General features: G+C 41.4%; 1 protein-coding gene across 1 annotated transcript in view; it reads left to right on the top strand.

Annotated features, from left to right (window-relative positions):
- Positions 1-2,894: 2,894 nt before the first annotated feature.
- The window catches only part of KCNK2 (potassium two pore domain channel subfamily K member 2), a gene marked incomplete at its 5' end in the record, with an annotated part of 77,674 nt that continues 54,144 nt past the window's right edge, over positions 2,895-26,424 (top strand). The window contains 2 exons of the mRNA XM_075706972.1: positions 2,895-3,212; positions 16,641-16,758. Of these exons, the coding sequence (XP_075563087.1) occupies positions 2,895-3,212; positions 16,641-16,758 (436 nt within the window). The remainder of the gene's footprint in view (positions 3,213-16,640; positions 16,759-26,424) is intronic.

The following is a 26,424-nucleotide window of genomic DNA, read 5'->3' as shown; positions in this document are numbered from 1 at the left end:
AGAATAATTTCAGGCTTTTTAGTGGCCGAAACCACAGCCGAAGCAGCATTTCTGATGTATCCATCAGACTAAAATGGAAGGAGGCAGTACGCCGGCTGTGCGTGCGATAGGAGAGCAGCTACCATCCCTGACTCCTAGATCCCACCTAGTTAACTCCTTGCAGCAAAACGCCGGGCTGCAAAGGACACGGGTTAGGAATCAGGCCAAGCCGGGAAGGACGGAGCCGCCTCGCTCCGCAGCCCCGCGCCGCTCCCCGGCCAGGGCCGAGGTCTCCCCGGGTGTCCCCCCGCTCCTGCCGCGGTGACATTTCGGCTGGTTCAAAAGTTCACGGGGAGGCTCTGGCGAGGCGGTCGCCTTTGGGGCTGGAGCGGGGACGGCCGGCAGGTCCTGCCTCGGTGCCTTCTCCCTCCCGCCTCTCTCCTCGCTCGTTTCCAGGCGAGACCTCGGTCTCCGCAGGTACCGCGCTGCCTCCCCCCGCCTCCCCGCTCCATTTTTCCCCTGCGCCCCTGCAGCATCCGCCCGCCGCCCTGCCGGGCTGCCTGCGCGGAGGGGCGCGGAGGGGCGCGGAGGGGCGCGCATCCCCCGTTGGGCCGGGAGCGGCGGGGAGCGGCGTGGCCGTGCCCCCCCCCCCCCCCGCCGGCGGGGGGCGCGGAAGGGGGCGCGGAGGGGCGGGGGGGAGGGGGGGCAACCCGCGGCGCGGGTGCCCGCCGCCCCACAAAAGGCATCGGCGGGCTCAGGCTGCTCCGCACGCCCCGCGCAGCGGAGCAGGCACGGAGGCGCGCACACACACACACACACGCACACACCCGCACGCACACGGGCACGCACGGAGCCACTCACACGCACACGCGCACACACACACGCGCGCACACACACACACACACACACGCCGCGATGTGCGATGCGCGATGCGCGACGTGAGGCACCCCGCACGCCCCGGGGCCGGGGGGAGCCGGCGGGATCCGCGCTGCCAGCCCGCCCGCCCCTGCCGCTCCCTCTCCTCCAGACCCATCCATCAGCCTCTTCCTCTCGGTCTGCTCCTTCCTTTCTTTAATTTTTTTTTTTTAAATTTTTTTATTTTTTTTTTTTTTAAATTTTTTAATTTGCTCTAACTGTATCTACCGAAGCCCTGAAAAAATGCCTGCCCGTGGAGCGAGGAGGGGGCACCGGGTCGGTAAATAAGAAGTGAGTACGAGCACAATGGCGTGCCTCCCCGCTCCCAGCCCTGCGGATGCTGCATGCGCCCCTGCTCCCCCCGCGCCCGGGCGCGGGGGGGACCCCGCGATGCTCCCCGCGCCGCGGCGGCCCGGGTACCCTTTGTACCTCGCTTGGCTGCCTTCCCTTCCCTTCCTCCCCTTCCTTTCCTTCCCTTCCCTTCGCGGCCCCGCTCGGCTCCGCGCCGCGCCCCGGCCCCGCCGCCGGCCGCCTCCCCCCCTGCGCCGCTCCCCGACGCGGAGCATCCTCGCCGGCGGCGGCTCGGGGCTGGCCCGTCGCTGCCCGCCGCACCGGGGCTGCGCCCCTCGGGGGAGGCGGGCACCCCCCCGCGCATTGCACCGGCGGCGGGGAGGGGGCGGCGGGGCCGGCGGCGGAGCGGCGGTGCCCGGTGCCCGCGCCTTTGTTCGCCGCCGGCGGCCGCGGCGGGGCGGCTCTGCCCCGGGCGGGCGGGCGGGGAGCTCGGCGGGGCCGGCCGGGAGGGGAGCGGCCCCGGCCGGGAGCGCCGCGGCCCCCGGCACCTTCCGTGGGGGCCCGGAGGGGTCGCGGGGGCTGCGACGGGAGAGGGGAAGGCGGCGGGGAGGGGGCTCCCCCCGCCAAGGAGTGGGGCGCGGGGGGAGCGCGGCCGCCCCCCCGGTGCCCGCGGGGCGTGGGGCGGGGGCCGGGGCGGCGGGGAGGGGGCGTGGGAGGCGTGACCGCGGCGCGCGTGGGGGGCGCGGCGCCCAGCCCGGGGGGTGCGGGGTTGCCCCGGGTCCCCGCTCGGTCGCCACCCGTGCTGGGGACGCGTCCCCCCTCCGCCGTCCGGAGGGAGACTTTCCTCTGGCTTCAGATCTGGCAGCTGGAAGCGGCGGCGTGGCCGTTCAAAACGTAATTCAAACCAGTTTAAATTCGCTTGTGCGGTCAGCTGCTGGGGCCATCTTCCCACGGGAGACCCTAACCTGCGCTTGATGTGGCGGGTTTTTTTTTTAGTGCCCGTGTAGTTGCTGGTAGTCACATTACCGAGATACTTGATAACACACTCAGCTGCTCTTTTCCTAACCCGGTGGGGTTTTGTAGCTGTAAATAAAAATACACGCCTTAACAAATGGGTGACTTTTCCAGTAAGTACACGTGTTTTACCGGTATTTTCTGAAAGGTGTGATCGATACGCAGTTAACGCTTTAAGACCGGTATGATGAGCAAGGTATTGTTTTTATGGTTGTGCCTGGGGAGTTCGGAAGTGGTCATGCAACCGTTCTCAGAGAGCATTTGTCGGCGCGCAGGACAAAATAGGTGAGAGAAAGAAGGATTTGTGTTTTTCTGCTACCTCTGTCATGCTGAGGTAAAACGCAGCTGGAAAGCTGCTTAGCAGGGCTTAGGAGAGCAGCGGACGTAAAGAATCTCCGCAGCAAAATACCGCCTTATGCTAATTTAAATGCAAGAGCGCGGGGGAAATCTGCGTTTATGAAACGATCGAATATCGGAAGGGGACAGATGCGTATAGAAAACGTTGCAAATGTGTGTAAGGTGGATAATACTACTCGGAGCAGCAGCTTTGTTGTAGCGTGGCATGGGGTTTACGTGAAAGATTCAACAGTTTAAGAATTCCGGTTGGAAGCAGCAGAATTTCTGTAATGTCTGGGCAAGAAGTTCAGTTAACGAAATCTGAGCGGCACTGTAAAAATTAACTTTCTTCTTCTGTTTTGCCAGTGGCGGCACCTGACTTGCTGGATCCCAAATCGGCCACTCAGAACTCCAAACCAAGATTATCATTCTCCACCAAGCCTACCGTGCTCTCTTCACGGGAGGAAAGTGATTCGGCGATTAATGTTATGAAATGGAAGACAGTCTCAACAATTTTTCTGGTGGTAGTCGTGTATTTAATAATTGGAGCAACGGTATTTAAAGCCCTGGAGCAGCCTCATGAGACCTCCCAGAGAACCACCATTGTGATTCAGAAGCAGACGTTTGTATCTCAGCATTCCTGTGTGAATGCAACAGAGCTTGATGAACTGATTCAGGTAATCCATACCTAACCCTTGTCACCATGCCTTAGGGGAACGAATTATATACGGCAGCACTGCTGTGACAGAGGAAAAACTTTATTAGCGAAGCTCTGTGTCGGCCGAGCGAGGTAACAAGTGTTCAGAAGTTGAGCAATAGCATTTTCATGCAAAGCCTCATGGTTGAAAAGCTATTGCTATTTTTGGGTCCAGTGTGCTTGGTAGAGAGCCTTTTCACTGAAGCCTCCCATTCTGCTAATTAAATGATTACTCATCAGCAATATATATAATTAATAGTTCACAAAGGAACTGATATATTGATTGTGCCTTACCAGGTCTGTCAATATTTGAAATGCCTAATTCAGAGGAAGAAAATATACCATCCATTGCCTTAAAGGACTTCTAATTTACTGTGATTGTATCAAGCTAGCTTTCCTTCCAGCTGTATGTTTCTTTTCATTGATTTTGTTTTAAGTAGAGGAAAGCACCATGGACTTGCTATTTTGATCTTAAATCTCAATTCTCTCTGCTTCTTAAAGGCACATCCACAACTGATGCACATCGGTGTCTTGCTACTAACGTGACTTTACCCTTGCAGGTCACCTGCCTCAGAACCATAGGAAATGTTTATTTGCACTACAACAGAACTGTATCCAGAGCCTTACAAGGCCCTCTCCAACTTAAATCCCATGCTCCCATGTTCTTATGAATATCCAGTGGCACTGCAGGGAACAGCAAGGGGCTGCCAAATAATGTCAGTTCTGGGGATGAGACCATGAAATGGGAGGCTGGAGTGAACAGCCAAGAGTTGGCAAGGATTGACCCCTTCATTAATGGTAGCCGTGGGGCCATCTAGGTCTGCAGAGCCTGAGATGGGACACCAGAGAGCAGGAGGGGATGGCGGGCATCCAGACCCTGGCTAGCACGAGCTCTGGAGCGTGCCAGTTGCATGGGCAGCAAAGCTTTCTGGAGGTGGTTTTTGACAGCAGGTCTGGCTGGGAGTTCAGAAGTTGATTTTGCCTCTCTAGACCAATCGGCCTTCAGCATCAGCATGGGCACCTGTGGTTTTTTGCAGTTGTAAATGCGGACCTCTGCTGTACCGAGATATTTTTATGGCACACTACTGAATTTTAAAGGCAAACTGGGAAAATGTCTTGTATTTTGTGATTTCTCCCCTGCCTTGTTGCTAAAATGTGTTCCAAAACTGCCACCCTTTAAATGACTGTCAGGCAGTTCCTATCTCCATGTGTCCTGACGAGGCATGCCTGAGGAGGTGCTGTCGATATGAATTTTGATGCTGTGTAATAACTACGTTTCAGTGGTTTTACCAGCAGAATGTGAGATAATCTTTCAGAGAAATATACGTGCACATTTTGATTAAAACAATCTCTTGCAGGCAGTATAAATAATCCCCATATGAATTTTTTAGGTCAGATCCTGTACTTGTGAAGATAAAAGTAGAAATTTTGAAGGAATATTATCTTACATCATCTGTGAGATGGTCCTTAAGGCAAAAACAGTTGAAATTTGCTCTGAGGTACTTAGATATTTTAGCATTTATGATTCCCTATCCAGAAGCATAGTTTGGTAATAAAAAACCACTTCATCAGCATTCAATGCCCATTTGATGTTCTGTGTAAAATAAATGACAGTTTCAGTACAATTATCAGAGCACAGATACCCGTATCAGCATTAGCTCCCATCTTCGCCAGCGATTTTGGCGTGACCAGAAAGCCACAGGCTTGTGAAGCACGGGGCGGGTGTGACACAGCCTCCCACAGCATGTGGATGAGAGACGGTTGTGGGAAGAGTTTGCTCTGCTTGTTTTTGGGGTAAATGGAAAACTTAATTTCTCCTTTTTCCCTTCTGCTTCTCTGCGAAGAAGAACACCACGACGTGGAGGTAGGAACATGCTGTTACGCCCCTTTTATAGGAGGAGAGCCAAGGCATAGGGAGCCTGGTCCTACAAGTGCATTTGGGTGCCTTTCTTTACACAGAATAAGTGATAACAAATTACATCAAGTTGTTTAAGGGTCAAGAATTAAGTGACTTGCCCAAAGTAAAATAGGAAATCAGTGCTAAAGCAGAGTCTCAAATCCATTTTTCTAAGTCTAGGCTGCTACCCAAACCATGGGGTCATAGTTCTTCCCTACTTACCGCTTTGTCACAGAAGCTAAATTACTGGAATACATTTTGACTCTCTGGGTTTATGTCTGACTGCTATTACAATATAATGCAGTGTTTCGTCAGTTTTCGTTGGATGACTGTATAAATAAAAATAAATAGTGCGTGTGAGGAAAAAGCAAATGATATTTAAGAATTCACTGAAAGTTATAAAACTGAAAATTAATATGTACCAGTGTAGTAGGAAGCTGGAATGATTAGTCTGTGTGAAGAAAATTACAGAGCTTATAGACTGTAATGTCTTCTTTAATCAAGTATTTACCTTGAGTCAAACTATAATGAAATTCATTATAAACTTTTCCTTTTGAACTTAGTGTTCTGAGATTCCAGAAACTGGTTTGGCTCTGGTTCGTGCTCGTCATTGCTCGAGGTGCTTATCATGACAGGCTTTTTCAATCTTTGCAACTTCTGATCTGCCATTTAAAAAATCCTTACTCTGAAGCAGGCTTGACTATTCCAAGGCTGCTAACTGACAGTACAATGTGCAGTGGCTTAGTCAGGTTAGGGAGACTAGTTTGAGAGCACAAATTCAGCTAAAAAAAATTGTACAAGTGGAATGAAAGTCCAGTTCACTAGCACCCAGGGGCCATCTAGTTTCCATCATCTTTGCTAAAATCTTCCCTTGGCCACAGAGCTGATGACAACACAGAGTTGTGTGCTTCTATAAATACGCACAGGACAGGGAATTTTTCCCTTCCTGTCTTCTCCATCCTTATTTTATCTCACCAATCACCAAAAACCTTCCTGGCACAACAACCGATACTGTTGCCAACTTTTCAGCACAGACGGCTTTATTCCCTGGGTTTTGAATTCCTGAAATTACGTATTTTCACGTTGATTGTGTGGCTCCTCTAGGTGTACTCAGTGAGAATTATACTTTTATAGACTTTATCTATTTTATATACATGTGAAACATGGGGCAATGGAGAGCTGCTGTGTAGCATAGAAAATGTGCAGAGTTAATGAAGTAGAGTGTTCTGGTGATGACAGCCAAATAGCCTTAGCTGCCTCAGAAAAATGACCTGGGTTTTCCTCATAACTTTTCAGCCCAGTCCAGCAGCATTGTTTTTGTATTGACAAAGAGGTGGTCTTCATGACCTTCTCCATCTCTGACTTTCATGGTCCAATGTTGCAAATCTCTTTTAGTCTAAACAACTTCAGTTACTTGTTGTCTCTCTGCACTAAAATCTAGTTGCAATGACCAACAGCAATGTATGACCCTGAGACCTGCTTCCAGGTTCCTCATTTTTTTGATATTTCATGAGCACTTCTACTTAGTACCATACTTAAAATGTGCAAAAGTCACACAGAGCATATCTGTACACCCAGGAGGCCATTTTTCCAGGCACTTTCAACCCCTTTTGCTTAGTGTGAAGCCAGTATTAACAAAAATATTAAGTGGATCACTGCGTGCTGTACACAACAGTGCGGAGGTGGGCAGTGCACAGCAATCAGAGGTGGTTTATCTAAATCTATGGCTAAAGAAATATCCTGGGGGGAAGCTTGTGAACATGCAAGGACTACCTTGGTGAGTCTAATCAGGATACAACAGACCAGCAAGCTGCACACGGTCTGATGTTAAACTTCATTTTTTTAAGTTTCACTTGGAAGGTCTTGAAAGGATCTCAGTTATTAACAGATGAGAAAGCATTGGTTTGGTAAAGGTTATATATAATATCTAATGCATTGTAAAGCTGTAGAAAGGGATGTGGCCAGACACTTTGCTACTATTCCTTCTTTTGGAAGAACTCTTAACAATTCATCATGGATAGTGTTTTGGTTTCTCTGTCCATGCCTGCTCTCAACTTGGCCCTGCCATGCAATGCAACGTAACTGCCTGGTGACAGAATAAAAGAGTAAATGTAGTTCAGACTGTGTGGATTTTATGTGTATGTGACAAAATAGATAAACCTAATCTTCATTTACACTAGGGATTTTTTTACCTCTCGCAACGGAACAGTTTTTTTCCCTCCACTGAGCTTTTTGGGGCAGAAGCTGATAGAAACCTGGGAGTAATCCAGCTATACACATTCAAATAACAATAAGCATTAAAGAATGAAAAAAAATCTCCAATTAGAGATCTTGTATCTCTAATTATCTTAATCTAGTTCTAGTTCTCTTTTAGTGTGTTGACTGTTCCCTATAGTAAGCTTGCCGCTAAACGTTTGAAAATGTTGGGAGACAGTTTCCAAACTCAGATGCACAAAGTGTATTGCCAAGTACCGAGAAAAATCTCCTGCTGTATTTATGCACCTGTGCATAGTAGCAAATGTAAAGAGACCTTAGGTTACATTGCTGATGTTCAGCTTGCATGCATGTCCTCCTGCAATGCTGCGCAGCCATCAAACACATGCATATACCTTCACGACATCTCTTGGGGTTAAGAGATTTTCTCTGGGGACAGGTGAGCCTGACTGAATATTATATCCAACTTTGCAAGATTGTCATTATTGTGGTTTCATACACCTCATTCCTCTATAGGGGGGAAATGAATTTGCTTTCCACCCCCGAGAACGCATGTTGTTCCTAGGAGGTAAGGATGTGACCAGTATTGCGCATTGTGGGATGTCTTGGCAATGAGAGACAAGTATTTGTTCCCCTGCCAAAGAGAAAGCTGATTAAAAAAAAAAGACAAGAGCTTTTTATGTAAATATCACCTAATTATATATTGCTCAGCAGTTATTTGTTTTAGTGTTGACCTTTATAAACCGAAATGGAAAAAAAAATTCCTTTTAATCCCCAAGCATGAAGTTGTTTAATGTATTATTTTTGCATACAAAAATTGGAAATAAATTTCAGTTATATTATTTTCAATAGCTAGAGTTTCCCAGCAAGTTGGTGTGAATTATTTTAGTTATCTCAGTGAGTTCATTCTGAAACTTAATAAAGAGTGTTCAAGTAAAGGTACACTGAAACTTCAGTTAGTAAGAGAACGTACCTCCTTTCTGGTTCCTTTAGCAGAAACACCCTTCAAATATATTTACTCTGAAAACCTTAACAAGTGGAAAAAATAATATCACACTAAACAGCGCAATCTTTTAATGTGTTCTAAGTGGTAATTTTTGTCTTATAAAGCCTTCATTTTGAAATCTGAACAAGTTTTCAGGGTGCTGCACCAAGCTGTCTCAGCAATAAAGGACTCTTGTAGGAGTTTTAAGTCCAGCCCCTTTCAGGGTATGTGGATTCTTCTGAAAACTGAATGCCCACAAAAATGTGCTTGCATTTAAAACAAAAAAAAAAAAGAATTAATGAACCACCAGGATTAGCTGAATTGACCTTGATCCCACAAGTTGATCTCCTTGGGTTCTGCCTGGGTTTGTGGTAAACATGAGAACAGCTCTCCATGCTGGGGTCCACAGTCATGTCCCATGCCTGTTTTCATCTTACATTTGCATCAGCAATGTAAGATTTTTCTTTCCATTCATCTCTCAGACTGTGAATGAGACCAAAATGTGTTTTCTTTTTATCTCCTTTGAGGAAAAATGTGGTTTTTTCTTCATGTCTCTTGAGGAAAGCCTGACACAGTTATGAATGACATGGGAGCAGGGTTTCTTTCATCAAACTGGCATCACCAGAATGTCATCATGGTTTCTTATGTGATTAATTTCTTGTAAAAATATTTTACTTTAACATATGTGTTTTCTGTGGCTTCATTTTCATAGTTCAAGGTAGCTAGCTACATTAAGCTGCACCTCCACCAGTAGCTGATTTTGTGTCTTTTTCATAGGGTTTTTTACAGCTTGCATTGTAGCCCCAAGAAACTAATTTTGCTGCATCCTCAGGAATATGTTGTTTTATTTCAGCCAGATAAGCTCCTTGAGCCTCAATCTCCCTGATTATGTAGAAAACTGTTAAAATAAAGAAGTGTAAATCCTTCTTTCTCTCCCAGAGATTAGAAGGTATTTGAGCTTGCTGTATAATTTTTGGAGATAATAAATCACAGACATGCAAAGATCTTGTTTTCAGACAAATCTGAAATTTATTTAGACAAATTCAAAATTTATTAGCTAAGCCTATTAAGCTTGAATCAAATTTTATTCATTCTTTGAATCACAACATTTATAGACATTCTCAGTCCTGTGACCTGTAGCTTATGGGACCTCTAAGCAGGAACTTTTTGAGGGAGTTTGAATGTGCCAGTTTAAAGCCTAGATATTCTTAGTCTCTCCCTTTTGCAATTCCTTCCAGCCTCTCCAAAAGGAGGCAGGAACCAACCCATGTCTGGATCCTAACCTGGAAGCAGCTGGTCTTTATGCTTTGTAAACCTTAAAGCCTTGAAAAGATTGATAGACCAGCATAAAAGAAATTGATGCTGCAGCATATTTAATTTATTTATCTGGGGACCCAAAATACCATTGCATCAGTTTTTAAATGTACTGTCTGCATGTCAGACATAAAGCTTGTGACAAATTGCAAATACCAGTAGCAGAGCTGCCTGTTGGTGTTTTCAAAGCAACATGAAGTGAATGACTTTTAAAGTAGTTAAAACACGAAGCACAGGAACTGTAGTTTGTGTTGTTACCTTCTGTAAGGTGTCTGCCTGTCAAAGCACTTGAGCTTAGGTATTTCTAACTAAGTATACGGGTAGTCCTAACTGGTGCAGTAAGGTCCTGTTTCTCGTTTCCTCTCGCCGAGTCTGTAGGTCTAGTTTTCACCCCAGTATTTGCCTTCTGCTTCACTCTTGTCAGAAATAAACATTCAGATGCTATTGTCTCCTTCCACAGTAAAGCCCCCCAAATCCTACTTGTATCCCCAGATCAGAGACATATTTATTAAATAAAAGACCTCTGTGAAAGACCTTCGATCATAACCTTACCCAGACGTATCCTCCACACAGACACCCACCGGCTGTGGTCGAGTCCAGATGGGCTGCAGAAGCCCCTGGTTTGGGTGTGCTCCTTGCTTAGGGTTCCTCCAGTTCCTGCTGTCCTCTTACAGTCAGATCCCCTCTTCTGGCTCTGCACTTAGCTCCTGGAGGGAGGGAATTTTTTGCCAAACTTTCTGTTGCCTGGGAGCATTCTCTTCAGTGACAGGACAACTCCCTTTTCTGTAGTTATTTCCTACATGGCAGTTAAACAAAAAGGAATTTTTTTGAGCACAGTCTTTATGCTTCATGAGCACAAAAGCAATACAGATTTTTTGGAGAATAATAAATAAATTCTAACTGCTCTTGTCACTTCTTTGTTCAAGCAGGTTGGTTTCTAACTTTTTTTGCTGCTTCTGGTGTTGGGGCTCTTAAAGGTTACATTTACTTCAGATGAACAGTTTTATAGTACCTAGAACCTAGCCAGCTTGAATGCATCTGAATGACAGCTTTTGTCTTAGAAAGGGTGGCAGATATGACTCATTAGTAAGTCAGTTTTGCTGAGCAGCTGTCTGCATAATTCTTCCAGTCTTTAATCTCAAGAAGCAAAGAAAAGTCCGCTTTCCTGAACGTGTATGTATACATACATATATCTGTGTATGCACATACACAAAATTTATACACATAGTCTGTTTGTAATGCGTATTTAGAAATAGAAATGTATTTCAATATGTTTCTACACATTTTTGGTTCAAGTAGGTTGTGAACATAGGGCGAAGAGTTCTTCAGTTCTTCAACATGTTGTGTACTAGTCTCCAGTGCAGATTACAGTCATATGTTACACAAACTAAAAAGAAAAACATGGAGTCACAGAATTATAATACAAACATCATTGCAATCTCTTTCAACAGCAGGGCTCAAATGCATGTGCTTTTGGAGACTGGAGAGTTGTTTGCTAAGTGTTAAAAACAACAAAGACCTAGGATTTCCATTCTTTGTCAACCAAAGCTGAAATAAAAATGCAGGACTCATGCAGTAGCTGGGCCATGTAAGATTTATCGTTATACTGGAGAGTGAGAGAGTGCTCTTGTCAAATGGCAGCAGGACAGCGAAGGAAGAAATCCAGGCTGAGAAATGAGTTTCCAGAAACTTTGAGGCATACCTGACTTTTTGACATCGCTTGTTAAATGATTGCCAGGAAGCACAAGCTAACTCCTGACAAGCTGGGTAACGAAAGACTGCACGCTCTGTATTTTATCAGAGGCATAATTTAAGGTGCTTCTATTTCAGTCTTTGGATAGAAAAGCTGAGAGTAATGAAGTGTTGTGTTACATCATTTCATAAAAGTGAAGTGACTGGAAGATGGTACAAAAGCACGTATTAAGAACCTGGTGTGGAACAAGGAGATGACTATTAGGGCGAGTGGCTTGACGCATACTCACTTCTGCCCGATCCCTGTATGAGACAGTGGCAGACTGCCAGAGGCTATAGCCTTCTCAGGTTATAACCTCTCTATTGCTCCTGTGGTTCTGCGGACCCCTGCTTACTGAACGTAGCTCTACTGCCAACAGGCTGGCTTTTGCCAGTCATCTCCATTGACTCCTTGCAGGGTCAGAGGACCAGAGGTTGAAATCCCTGACCTAGGAGAATTGTCTTCTGTTTCCACAAAATGACTGTGCTATTTGAAAGGCTGTTTTATCTCTCATTTTGACAGGAACAAGTCACAAAATTCTGTGTCTTAATCTGCAAGGGTATCTCAGCGTGGCCTCTATGGGCAGATATCTGCATGAACTCAGGGATGTGATAGTACAAAACTGCACAATGTATTTGCCAGAAAGTGTTTCTGAATTATATAGGAAATTAAAAGCTGACATTCAATTAAAATGAGATTTTATATTGTCACTCTCCTTTCCCCAGTGTTCTGATTTCAAGCAAAAAAGTACAGCCTGAATGCAATGCTTATGTGTCTATGGAGCTCAGGTCCGGTTTTTGAAAGCAAGGCAGGTCATGCCTGGCCTATCCACTCTGGGCTCAAAGCATTTCTGCCTCTTTTCTCTGATGCTCTACTAAAGCTTACTACTGAATACGGGTGTAAAGCCAGGTAGTTTGGATGTAGTACAAGTTAGGACTTGTACTCGGACACAACTCATGCCTATCCTAAGATACAGTACAGAGATAGCCTAAGAATCCACCTAACTTAAAAAATGGGAATTAAGTTCCTAAACTGTTTAGATATTTGAAAATCTTATCTTTCTTTTTACTATCAAAAAAAGCCCACCTTTTCACCATTATAATGACAATTAAATGGTGAAACACCTATTGCTTTTACTGTAACCATATAATATTATGCTTAAAATTGTTGCACATAGAGGCCTTGAATGGGTGCCATGTGCTGGGTGACCCCTCCTCTGCTCAGTCCTCAGTCATCTCATATGAAAAAAATAGTAGACAAATGCTCTGGAAGAAGGTAAGGCAAGTGAAATAATCTACACAGTTTAAGAATTGAAACTGTCCACATCCCTATTCTAATGCCGACTGGTTTTGTAGTGCTGAACTGAAACTGTTTTTTAAGTCAGAACTTAGTTTGTATATGGAATAAAAATAAGGAAAACTAGAAAAATTGCCACTGAAGCGGGCAGTAAACTTTAATACTGTAATTTTTTAAAAGTCAAGAAATTCCCATGTTAAGATCACACAAAGTGTTTATAGGCTGCACCCTATGATAAAGGTAGAGATTATATAGAGCTTTGATGATTCTAACTGTTTCGAGATTCAAAATGCACAGTTGCTGTCACAACTGTATGAGTTAGGATAAGCTGAAGGGCTCAGGTGACAGAAATAAATTAATAAGGAAGGAAAGAATGACATGCCAAACTTGTGACAAATGGAGTGGTTGTGTTTACTCTAGTTGTAAGGCATCAGTCAAGAAAAAAGGCTGAAGACCAAGAATAAAGTGGCAGAGAAAATTGAATCTAACAGCCCTGACAATGAATAGCATGTTATTTGAACACTGAGGGTGAGATCCTGGCCCTTAGTGAAGTTAGTGGAAACCAGCTGCATGAGCCTGGGATTTTATTCTGGGCTAAGGAAGTGTTAATATCCAATATTCCAGGTAAGTTTGTGCAGTGGACATAGTCAGAAAGAAGATGCTACCCTGAAATTAGTGCCCTGAGTTGTTTGTATGTTAGGAGTTATGTATTATTTTCTTTAAAATTACGCTCGGGAATAGTCTTAGATGAGGGTCTGCTCATAGGCACTGACCAAACTAAGAAGAAAAGATGTCCTCTGATACAAAGAACTGAAAATGCAGTTACAGCTCCTGAAAAATCTGTAGGCAACATTCAAAGACTTTATGAGATAGTAGTATTGATCTCAGTAAACCAGCTACCTTACCTAACTGTCATTCTTGTTAGTAAGGAAGACTCTTACAGAAGACTCTGAAGGAATATAATGCAGCAGCTTTGTTGGTATTTAAGGCTGGCTCCTCCCCAACATGGGAACAGTGCAGGAGAAAGCATAATAGTAGGTGTTTGGAAACTTAATAACTTGGTGGTGAAAAAGGCATCATTTGGCCCTTTATGACTAAAACTATGTTTAAAAAAATTGGTAAGGTAAATCAGTAAAGGTACAAAGAAAGTCAATGAGAAATACTGGCAATGAAAAATTACTTATATACCATATTCAACAGATTTATTTAAATAGGTAAATATATTATTTAATAAGAAAGAGTCTTTAATTCAGAAAAAAAGAGGCAGCTGATGGGTCTATAAGATCATTAATTTCTTGAAGGAGACAAATAAGAAATTGCTATTCAAGTGTTTCTCATAAGAACTTATAAAATTACTTTGAAGCACATAAAAATCTCAAAAGGGAAATGCGTTTTAAATGACCCACAAGTAAATTGCAGAGCTTACTGCCACAGAATGACTTGGCTCCCAAAATACAAGTGAGCCCCAGAAGTAGTTGGATAAATTAATGGTAAAATGATCCACCCAAACCAATCTGAACACTATGATGCAGATGCAGCCTCCCACTCAGAAAGTCCCTAAAACTGTGCTTAGTCAGAAGCTAGGAGGATGTATGAAGAGAAAGCATCACTTGCCTACTTGCCCTGATTCTTCTCCTAATTAGCAGTTGGCTAAAATCAGATACACAATAATAGCGGCTAATTGTCTTTTGTAGCCATCTGTTGTGTTTTGTTAATTCTGAGCCAACACAGCAGTTTTGGGTTAAGTTGTATCTTTTTTCCTGGAAGTCTGTAGGTACAGTATAGTGAGGTTAGGAAATGCATTGCTGTAATGGGTCTTCGAGCAGTTTAGATTGGCACACCTTTCATATAAAAGCTGTTGAGGTAGTATGGCTTCAAAAATGTGAAGTGATGATACAAAGCTCTGAAAACATCTTACATCTGGATCTATATCAAACTTGGTCTTGCTAGACTGCCTAAACAGGTGTGTTGCTCTGGGTAGTGCATTCATCCACTACGATAAATCATAATAAACACATGAATGGCCCCATAAAAGTATATTGATCCAGTGCTTTACCATATGATGTCCTCACTGGAGAGTATGTTCCCATTTGCAGGTACAAGGACTTGTGATGAAAGTTCTTAGTCCACTGAAATGAAACAGTACTCAAAATGTATTCAGTAGGCTTTATAATGCAGCACACGGGGCTTTGCAAGTCAAAGGAATATCTGTATTGCATAAATTATAAAATCAATACAAGGGGTGGCTTTCACATGCTGCTTAGACTGATGTGTCCCTACAGTAATGTAAACACCTGACAGTGCTGCTGTGCCTACTGTTGCCAAGTTGTATGTAACGTACAAATGTAGAAGCAGCTTTATTCTTCCAGCTCGAGGGAAAATTAAACTCTCTTCCCTTTCCCTTTCCCCTTCTTCCCCTTTCCTATTTCCTTCCTCAGCAGGATTGAAGATTCCATGTTTGACATCTGCCTTTTTGGTGTTTTAAAAAAAAAGTTAAAATGAAAACAGTTGAAGGTATAGAAGATAAACCAGTTTAAAGTCTATGTAAAGATACCCCAGCTGGCTTTCTGTTGACAGCCGTGGATGTTGACAATGGCTTGGGTGTGGCAGCAAGGTCCCTGTGGCTGCAGAGATGCAGCTGTGAACTTTAAAATGGCTACTTTGTGCATCTGAGCTTTGAAAATGGCAAACTGGAAAAGGTGGATTTAAGTTGAGATCCTGCCATGAAAAATCAATGGCCTGGTTAATCCAGCATTGGTATTTTGTCATTTCTGTCCAGATCAACTGAGTTCCATGGGCACTGTTTAGAAACAAAGATGTTTTCATTTGCAAATGATCAATGTATTTTGGGATTGAATAAATTCTTGCTACTGCAAAACACTGTTCCTCTGCAACAGACTGCCCACGCGGAAAACCATTCTGGTCTGCCCTATTGCTGAATATCTTTATGTGCATAATCATTGTTGGACAGCTCACCAAGCAGAAACTATTAGTTAGTTAAAATGTTCATTTTAGCTTTGGAGCATTGCTTCCTCTGTTCAATTGTTAAACACTGATTGTTACTATAAGGATCATGGTTATGAAATAAGTCCTGTTTTAAAGTTTCAGAAGGAACGTAAGTTATTACTTTCCTTAAAATATTTATAAAATACTTTTTCTTGATGTGTACTGTTTAACTCAAATGCTGGTAAATATCTGCAACAGAGATATAACTAAACAGGAATACTTTTTGTGATAAGGATTTACAGTAGGTGACTGCTGAAATGGAAAATATTTCGTATTTCTTGAGATTATGAAAATGTCGCTAGTGGCAAGCTTGTTCATTTTAGCTGCTAGAACTGAATTTTTCAAGAATGACATTTATGAAGTATATAGTTGTATAAACTTAGAGACACACGCTTGATATTTGACTCTGAATTTTTTATTAATACAGTGAAAGTTTTATAAACATAAGTGTAATTGTTAATCTTTGATTACTGAATTATCTGTTCTACAGAAGTGTTTTAATTAATTGGAGTTCATTTGATCCAAAACAATGCATGGGCACTTTTTCTTTGAGTTTTAAAATGACTGTGTTTTAAGTAATACATTTGCTTGCCTAACTCAATAGAGGAATATTTTGGGAAACTCACTGTAAATCTTTGTCTAATGCATATTTTTCTTCACCAAGTAGTTGCAACAGTAAAAATAATTGTGTTTGCCATCTAAGGTGATGCTGTTACTGATATTGTGGATATTGCATTCTCCTTAATGGTCTGGAGTTTACAGCTCTGCTGCGTGCTGAAGTGCTTGGGGTGTCTGTTGAAGATTAAATTGTAGCCTGGCTGAATGATAAAACTTGACCAGAGCAACACTGATCCTTTTCTGGTTTATTGCTTGGATTAAATAAGCGATTTAATCAATTTACTGTGTAATGTATATTAATATAATTGTTTCATGAATATTGACAAAAATCTTTTTAAACTTGCAGCAAGTAGTGGCAGCAATAAATGCAGGAATCATACCTTTAGGAAACACATCTACTCAGATCAGTCACTGGGACTTGGGAAGTTCCTTCTTCTTTGCTGGCACTGTTATTACCACCATAGGTAGGACACAGCTTATTATCTTTTCATAGTAAATGAGCTGAAACTCTTTTGATTTCCAGTGTGTACGTATATTTGTTAATGGTAAATCTTCCAAATCTTCTGGTTCAAAGTAGAGAATTACTTTTTAGCTGCAGGGGCAGAAATTATAGCTGTCTGTAAGGATCCCTGGCTGAGTAAGTGATTCTTCTGTAGAAGAAAAATGTTGCTGTGTATTTCTGCGAGGTGACTAGAAGAGGTTGTGGAAACATTTTCCAGAGGGAATTTGGTCAACTGTGTAATCACAAGTGTTAAATAGGGCATGATTTAAAGCACATGTGCATTAAACTTTGACTGAGATGTGTGGAATTTCAAGTCTGTATAATCCCATTCTATATTGTTGTTTTCTCTAAATTCTGAAGAAGATGAGAACATGGTGAAGATTCAGTTCAGTTTAATTTAATCAGTTAGGAGTGTTGTATTGATAGTCAGATTTACATTCAAAGGCGTACTTTGAGGCTTCTGTTGCATTTAGAGAAGTCCCAAGCTGTAGGGGGATTTATCCACGCTCACAAGCCCAGGCAATTTTCTGGATCCTTTCTGCATTTGAGAGTCACTGTCCCTCTGAGCAGGTGTGAATAGGAGCAGCGTTTGATCTTTCAGTTTCTTCCCTTTGACTACAATATTGTGCACATGGTATACAGTTCAAAGATGTAGCGTAGATCACAGATCATAGAAGGGGCATCCACAACGGTGGCTGGAAATTCGAAGACGAAATCAAATGAGAAAAATTTAAGACCTACATGATGAGAGTAAAGTATATGGAACTGTGGCACTGTTACTATAATTATCTCTATGTAATATTTATATGCATATTGTGATGGAAGGGGATGTTCTTTTCAAGTGTTGTATGTACCTTTGTTCTTTCTTTATGTAGAAGTGCATATTTTTTATGTGTTTGAGTATATACATGTCTATATAGATGTATAAATATTAACATCTATATGTAATATTTTTCCACATCTAGAATAACTGAAACACAGGTTTACTGCAAACAGAGTGAAACTTTTACCTCCCTGAGGTTACTAACAAACTTAGTGATTTTATATTAGTAGGTCCACAAGGTAATTAAAAAAACAAGTATTGAAAAATGTAATTCTAACAGATTATAACCAAGAAAAGCAAGAACCTTGAAAGGATAGCTTTATGATCAGTCTTACGTTATCCTTTTCTGACAGCACAAAACTTTATGTCATAAGTATCCATGGTCCTGTAGGAACTGCTTAATATTTGTTTCAGTCTGAATAAGGATAAAAGTTAACGTATGAAAAGTGTTCAAGGAATTAAATGATTCAAAAAATATTTTAAAGCAGTGGAACATTTTGTTTCACTATTTTGTTTCTAAGTAAAACTAGGGCTTTCCTAAATAAAAATGTTTCCTTATTTAATTTATTGACCTGATTCAACTGAAACATGCATGGGTCTTGCTTAGAGGAGAGAGAGGGATCTGCAAAGGCATCCAGGCCACAGATCCACTGTCCCCAAGAGGCAAGATAACCCAATAGGAAATACATTTGAAAATTAGTATTTCAGGTCATTTCTGCAAACCAGAGTCATCAGAATCAGGTCAGACTGGGCAACTATAAATATTTATTTCAGGTTTTGTGATAGAAAACAGAAAATCCAGGGGAAAAAATCTTCCATAAAATATTTTGGCTTTGAAGTAACCATCTTTTTCATCAGAGACCCTTTCTGATGGGAAGCTCCCCATCAGTCGCAATTTTGAGCTTTGTTTCTTAGGACCTGAGGACAGTGTGCTTACATGAAAGCCGTGGTGTGGTTGGCGTTGTCCTACTGCTGTGAACCATCTTCCTGACAGTTCACGGGACTTTCAGTGTGACAGCAGGTGGAGCTGTCATGAAAGGCCCTTGGAACTGTGACTTTCCCAGGAAAATGGTGACAAGCGTAAAAGCTGGGTATGTTTTCCCTTGGTTTTTTATATTATTACATGCCATCAAGTGATTTTGTGTTCAGAGCAGTATCTTTTCATATATGAGTAACCTTTTGAAAATGAAGGCATTCCTTGCAATTAGGGGGCATATGGTTATCATGTAACTTGATATTTTAATTTCTCAAGAGACTAAAAATGTGGTTTATGAGCATCTCCAGAGAGTTGCCATAGGTTTCAGCCAAACACTACAGATATTCTCTATGGACAAAGACAGGACCTTATAAATTCATAAAACAACTTTACAGAAATAATTTGCAAAAGTGATTTTATAAATATGAATAAAATTTATAAATATTATGTCCTTTAGACTGTATACCTTAAGAAGTACTTGAATAGAAGAAAAAAGGATTACTACCATTTAGAGAAAATGATAGCTTTCCAGTGTTGCAGCAGATTCTCTAGCTTTCCAAATCTCTTATTACTATAATTTTACCTTATCATTTAGCCCACACTCCTCCTGGTGATATCTCAAAATCTAACAAATTCAAATGGAACAAAGAGTTTATTTATAGATAGTGTTTCCCAAACCTTTCCTTAATGACAGTAGCACTTGCATCCCACAAGTATTTGGTTCCTGGGGAGAGGGGATAATAAATAAAACCTTTAGCATTTCCCTAAGCAATAAGTTATTGTTTTACAGTTACTGTTATTATTGTATCACAGTAGTGATGAACATTTAAGTGAAAAATATTGACCATGTATTTTGGTGGCTATTGGCAGCAGTCCAGAACCATCTGTAGTTTCTTACTCTTCTGGGTCTCCTGTAGGCTGCTGAAATGCTCTGTGATGGGGACATGTAAATCTATTGAGCTTCAAAGCCAGCTAACAAAAGCAGAGGTAACGGTAGAGAAAGCATGGCTTGATGTTTGTTTAACATTTTTTTAAATTCTCTTATAATCCTTTGTGTTATCCAATAAATGTTACAGTGACTATTGTAAAATTAATAAACTCAGTTTTAATAGAACATAATCTGTCATACTGCTACTAGATCTTTCCTAAGAAGTGGATTTAGTTGAGAGGTCAGGGTCAAACAATTTCACAAGGCTTTATTTAGAAAAGATCCTTTGTAGCTTTTTTTCCCCACGTCTGAGTGGGTTGGTTTTGGCTTTGCATTTACTACTGTGCAACAGCATAAAACTTGTTTCAGGGAGGGACCTCACTGGTTATAGGTTTCTCCTGCTTAGTTAGGTATTCTCACTTGTGGATATGTTTCTAGAACAAATACACCTCAACAAAGAAATGTGAAACTACGTGATTATTCTATGTGTATGGAGCAGTTTCACACAGCCCCTAAGAGGGAAAAGGGTAACAGGGAGAAATGGGAATGCAAAAATTGTCTATGAAAAATACTGTTGCATTGTTCCCTGGGATACTGTGCATGCTGCAAAGCACAACTCTTTTTTCCTACCTGAAAATGTTATTAGCCAGTCAGTCCTGTTCTAAGACCACATGTCCAAAGAAAAGGAAAAAGAGACTTGAGAAGAAAAGCAAGAAAAAATGGTAACTCAATCATAAAGCTGGAGGTAGTGCTGAGAAAGAGGGGAAAATAATCTTTATGTCACCTCTTTTTATTCTGAGAGGTCATTGTTGGCGCTGTGCGTGATTTTTTATCCTCTAGATCATTTCCTTCAATAGGTGGCTTAACTCAGAAATGGGCATACAGACACAACCTGTGTACACCCTGCTTCCCCCCAAACAACTTAAATTTTAGGGCCCGAGAAAGTTTTATATTGACAGCAGGGTAGGAAAGGAGACCTCTTTTACTGCAAATTTGAGACCTGTCTCTAGAAAAATGAAAAAAACCCAGTAGACATGCCAAGGCTTTGAGCTTAGCAGTTGTTTTCCCAAATGACTGCTGTCTCACTACATAAAAAAAGTAGCGTCAACTGTAATACCAGAAACCATATCATGAGAACCTCTACTAGGCTCCTATGGGTCTTCATCTAAAATAGCTGTATGAGATCTGCTGTTATTCTAGCCAGTCTGTAATGCCTTTTTCAAGCATTGCAAGTAGACATATAGTGGAAAGGGCACTTATTCAGACTCCTGGAAGATGGAGTACTTTGAACAGCAGTTGTGAGCATGTCAGCAGTGCCAGCAACCTCACTGGTAGCTGTGGTTTGCCACAGCGCATCCTTTCAAACAGAGCCATGTCTACCCGGCGGTGAGCTCACAGAGCTCCATTAATACCTTAGCACTTAAGGATACTTTGCAGCCATATTGATGTCCAAATCCAATAGTTGCTAATAACTGTGTCTACAAATCAAAAAAGGAAGAACACACAATTTCTTTTTGTCCTTTTCCACTTTTTTTCACCAGCCCTTGATTTTTGAACTCAAACTTCTCATATGCACTGGAAACTGAACCTCTGGAGAAGTTCACTTATGACTAAAGTCTTTAACTTAGCTTCATGCAGCTAGCTATGGTAATACGGTTATTGGTTTTTGGGTCCAAAAGCCTAGCAACCATTATTAAATAGTGCAAAGGAATGTGAATCTTTTTTTTTTTAAAGAAAAAGAAACAAATTGTAAATATTTATGTTTTAGGGAACAGTTGTGAATAGCAAGCAGCTAAGATGCTGAAAAAAGTTTAATATTTTTGACTAGAAATCTGAACTTGATTTGTCACTTCTAGAGTTGCAATTAGTTATGTAGCTTCAAATGCAATTTCATTGTAAGGAATACTTCTTTCTGTCATTTTCCCACTGCCTGGACACAAGCTTTTCTTGTGAAGGCAGGGTATTTTAAAAAGTCTCATTACATTGCTTATTGATTTGAAACAATAAGAAAATTGTGCTGCTAGATCTGTCCCTTCTGGCACCATTTCACTGCATTTTTTAAATACAAAGGAACAGAATAATGTGTTGATAACTAAAATATACAAAATATGTTTGATGTTATAAAAAGACAAATATTATTGATAATCAACTATGTTAGATTTGTCAATATGTCAGATAATCATAAAGATAAAAAATTGCAAATTATGTTGAAAAATTTGTTTCCTTCGTTCAGAAAAGTAAGAAGCATCACATACTTATGTTAGAACGGTTTATTTTTTTTTTTTGTCTGTGCCACCAAAGAAGAAACAGAGCTATCGAGGATGAGCATGAAAATTTCATTTGAAAATATTACTCCAAGTTGCTTATCAGAATATAACTGCTGGGATTTCTGTTTGTGTATTTGAAAGGGAAGAGAGAAGAAGCAAGCAGAAGAGAGGGAAGTGCAAATGCTGAGGTGATTGAGGAGGGGGTTGGTGAAAAACTCCTAAAAGTAAAAAAACATAAAACACATTTGCCTGAAAAATATTCTGATATGTGATTTTCTCCATCATATCAGTATTCAAATCTGCGTTTGGGACTATGACTTGAATGAACTTGACTACCTGGTGGACATTGGAGTATATGGCTTCTGAGGACCTGTTTCTTTCAAGGCTCCTCAACTTGAAATAATCTTCTTTGGTTCCCTTTGCAAAGCAACAGGTTAAGTTTCATTAAGGCAAGGTCATGGATCTTATCGTCCACTAGTGGCCTGGATGCATGTGTCCAGATTTCATATAGCTTCTAGCAGGGGTATGTGTGTGGCAAAGCTGAGTATAACCGGTTGATAAGACCAGCTGCAGAGCAATGCAGAAAAAAAGTGGTTAAGATTTATGGTCTGTGAAAACGTGGTAGTGAGAGACATGCTGAAGAGGTCGGTGGGGAATGAGGTGGAAATGCTCCTTCTCTCTCTCACTCTGCAGAGGACTCCACTGAATACTCCTGCTGTCTTACTGTGATTTCATATCGACTCTCAAAGTGTTAAATATGTGTATCTCATCTGATAAAATGTCAACAGAAAGAACTATTTTGTTTAAAACAAATCCCCGTGAGATGTCTTCAGAATTCAATCTTTCCTCTAGGTTAGTGTTGTGCTTACCTTCCCATCCCTGTGCTGCTGTTCTTAATAGAAGATGTTAGAGCTAAAATAGCTTTTTATTCTCTATTTGTTCCATTCTGATTTATGTCCTTTGCTTCTTTTGTTGCTCCTGTGAAAAAGTGCCTGAATTTGACCCAGTTATTGGCTGTTGACAAATAGTGGTTCACTCGTGTTCTGGAGAGACCTGTTAGGAATTTGGCAACGAAGTTCTCCAAATATTTCATCTGAACTGAGCATACTCTCTCCCAGGACAGCAGCGACTAAACAAGATTTCCTCTGTAATTATTTCTCCCAGGAACAGTGAGTAGAGAGTGTATTACCACTATGCCCTCAATTTTCTCCTGCATTTGTTCAGGCAGCGAGAAAGAGGGCTTATCTGACACGGACACTGAGGAAATAACACTTGGACTGTACAAGGTTCAGAAGTAATAATTAGGATAAGACTGCTGGGAGCTAGGGAACCTGGAACAGTGGCAGAGGAAGGACCATGGTGAAGAGCTGAAAGGAAATTATATTAGATGAAAAGCTGAGTTAGAGACATTGAGGGCTTGTATATCAGAAAAATTGAATTAAATTGAGAGCAAATCAGAGAAAAGAAATTGAGCCTCACTGACCAAAATGACTGAGACTAAGAGGAGAGGACCACTTTTTTCCTGCACATGCTAGAATACTCAACAATGCTACAGGTGGCTCTGAAATTGAAGAAGTGCAAGTTTATGGGATGATACACAGCTTTAATTGCACAGAGAAGTGCTATTTTTTCTACCAGCCCTGTTTTGATACACAAGTATCTGACATGCAAGTATATGGTAAATTGCAAGCAACTGCATGTTGTGTGGGCCATACTCATAACAGAAAGGATCTGATATTTCTGGTGATATTGATACTTTAAATTATTAGCTATATTAGAAAAGCTTAGGGTGATGTAGCCTCTCAGTACAAGGGAGTTTTTCTTGACCTAGTAAGTTCTCAATTCTGGACAAGAAACTTTGCAACGGATGGTATAAATGGGTGCTGTCTCTTTAGGGAAGGTGGTGGCATCGGTGACATTTCATATCACTTTTCATATCTTTTTTGCACTGATCTTTTTCTACACATTTTTGGCCTTTTAATCCTGATTCAGAGCACTGCCAACTACTTACTTGTAGCACTGAGTTTCCAACTATTTTTATATTCTGGAATATTTTTTCTGACCACCTGGAATGTTTTTCAACATTGATGTGATTTCATTAAAAATTGGTTTTGTCAAAAAAGCCTTTTTAATTTCATTGATAAGCTTCCTGCTAGGCAGCACGGATGGTTTTATTTTGGTGTGGTGTCTATTTATTGCTGGATCTTGCAAAGCAAGGAGGAGGACGTACCATTTTTGCAGTTTTGACGTGCTTGTACATTCTGACCTTTTAATCTTCCTTTTCCTCAAAACCAGCAAAAAGTTGCATTAAAACAAATTGCCAGGTATGCAGCTTTCCATCACTCTTTTGTACCTTCTGTAATTTCCTAAACAACAGACTACACTTAACGCAGTTGTGCTTGAGGTCTTGCTGGGGAGCGAAAAGGTCAATTTGTCAATTGTGACACAGTCCCCAATTTACACTGGAAATGAGCACTGAAATTTTCATAGCTTACTCTGTTAATGCTACTGTGCTAATGGAACTGGATTTTGTTTTCTTTATTCAGATTTCTCATCACCAGCTCATCAGTATAGGGTTTCTAAGCCTCCCGATCATGTCCATTTTAATTTCCAGCTTACGAAAGCTTGTTGTTATCAATAAAGGCTGCCAGGAAGAATTGCTAAATATGGTTACACTGTTTGCAGAATGCTAGGATGAATGAAATTATCTCCTGCTTCCCTTTTTGTTTGTTTTTGTAATTGCATCAGAAGCGGTGCAACCAACCATGAGAACTTCAAATCCTATGAGCAAACAGAAGCACAGGATTTTGGAAAATACAGAAAAAAGTGAATGTTTTGTGCTTTGTTTCTACTAAACAAGCAATAACAAAATTGGAGTCACCGAGTGTGTAGGGTTTAGAGGTCAAAATAAAAGCACCTGTATGTAGCGTGTATATCCCATCAGGATGATCTGTTGATAAGTTCCCCTTTGACCAGGTTAAGCTGTTTACCATTATGTGCTGCTTTATTCACAGCTGTTTGCACTTACTGTTTAGTTGAGCTGCTAAACAGAACCAGCTTTTAAAAAGGGAATGGCAGCCATAATCAATACCAGGTGTTTGTTTTCTTTTTTTTTTTTTGTTGGTTGTATTTTTCTTGTTGTTGTGTTTTTGCTGTTGCTGTTGTTGGTTGGTTGGGTTTTTTTGAGACTAGCAATAGGAGTGGTGTGTTGGGCTGTAACCTCTTTTGAAAGTGAAGCTGACTGTCTCTGTTGGAGTTTTTGCCTACTGACCCCTTTAGAAACTAAGGCATTTTTTAGGTGCCTTTAGCACAAGTTCTGGGTTCTGAAGACTTGAAGATCTCTTGTTGAACAGTTTGACAAATCTGGCCAAATAGCATATTGCTGTATACCCGGTGAGAACCTGCCTAATGTAAGTCCCACTCTGTTTGCCTATCATGTTGACCTGAATGTAGGATGAAGTGGTTTTTCTTCCTGGAAACTAAGATCTGAAGAAGATAGCTTGTGTTGTATTGAGGCTTTGCTCAATGTACACATCAGCCGTATATCTGCTGAGAAGTCCCAGGAATACTCCTTGACACTCTGGCTCGTTGGAGCAGGGCAGGGGCTACTGCTCATGGCGAATAGCTGGGCCTGGATATTACAGTTGTGTACTGAAATGGAGATCTAAGATCTGCTGAAGAAAAGGCTTGGTTGGCCTGGATAGACTCTTAGCCCCCTATTTGCTCAAATGTTTGTATGTAAACTGGGCTGTACTATTCCTGACAGCTGGAATTAAAAAAACTGATGGATTCTATTTTGATCATAGTTGAAAGGTAACTATTCCCTGCCCCCCGCCCCCCTGCCCCAAATGTGAAAAGGAAGCTATACTGATAGCCTAGAAGGGCTTAAAGATTTCTTGAAAAAAGTGAACTGTCAGTAGTATAAAATCTGATGGGCTGTGCCACCAGCATTATGGAGTAAAATAGCATTAAAGTATCACTACAGTGCATGAGAATATCCATTAGCATTTTTTAAAAGTGGGTGTTTTTTTAATATGCTGAGAGCTCTCTGTATTTTATAGATTTCTCATTATTGCCAGCCGCTTGGTTCCATTTAAAAAACTGAAAAACCAAAAGGGAATCTGGGTAGAAATACAGGCAAAGGGGAAATTAACAAAATCCATTAGCTTTTTTTCAGTGAGTCGTTTGCTGTATTGAATCCTCAGGTGCTTTGGAAAATCTCACCCTCCGGTGTCATCCTTTTTTGCAAGATCTGCATCAGCAAGTATGACTGCAAGCAAAGTTCTAGCTCACATCTCAGTGTGGGTTAGAAATCCATATTTTTCAGGAGTACAAGTTTATTTCTACAGTGACATGCATATAATCTGCATATGCAATGCTTAAGATAAAGAGGATAAAAACTGATTTGAACTGCTAATGCAAGTGTAATCGTTGAGTACAAAAGTTATATTCTTCAGGTTTTCATTTGGGAGGAGCAGACATTTACAGAAGACACCTGTTTCTTGCAAGTTAATAGTAACATAGGTGGTAAAAAGGACTCACAGGATGCAAATTTTAGGTGACAGGGCAGAAAAGCCCTATGTATGCATTATCTACCCTGTCCTGGTCATGCTGGGTTTCACCAATGAATAGAT

This window comes from Pelecanus crispus, chromosome 3 (genome assembly GCF_030463565.1).
Source record: "Pelecanus crispus isolate bPelCri1 chromosome 3, bPelCri1.pri, whole genome shotgun sequence".
Taxonomy (NCBI): domain Eukaryota; kingdom Metazoa; phylum Chordata; class Aves; order Pelecaniformes; family Pelecanidae; genus Pelecanus; species Pelecanus crispus.
This window is presented reverse-complemented; position numbering and strand designations above follow the sequence as displayed.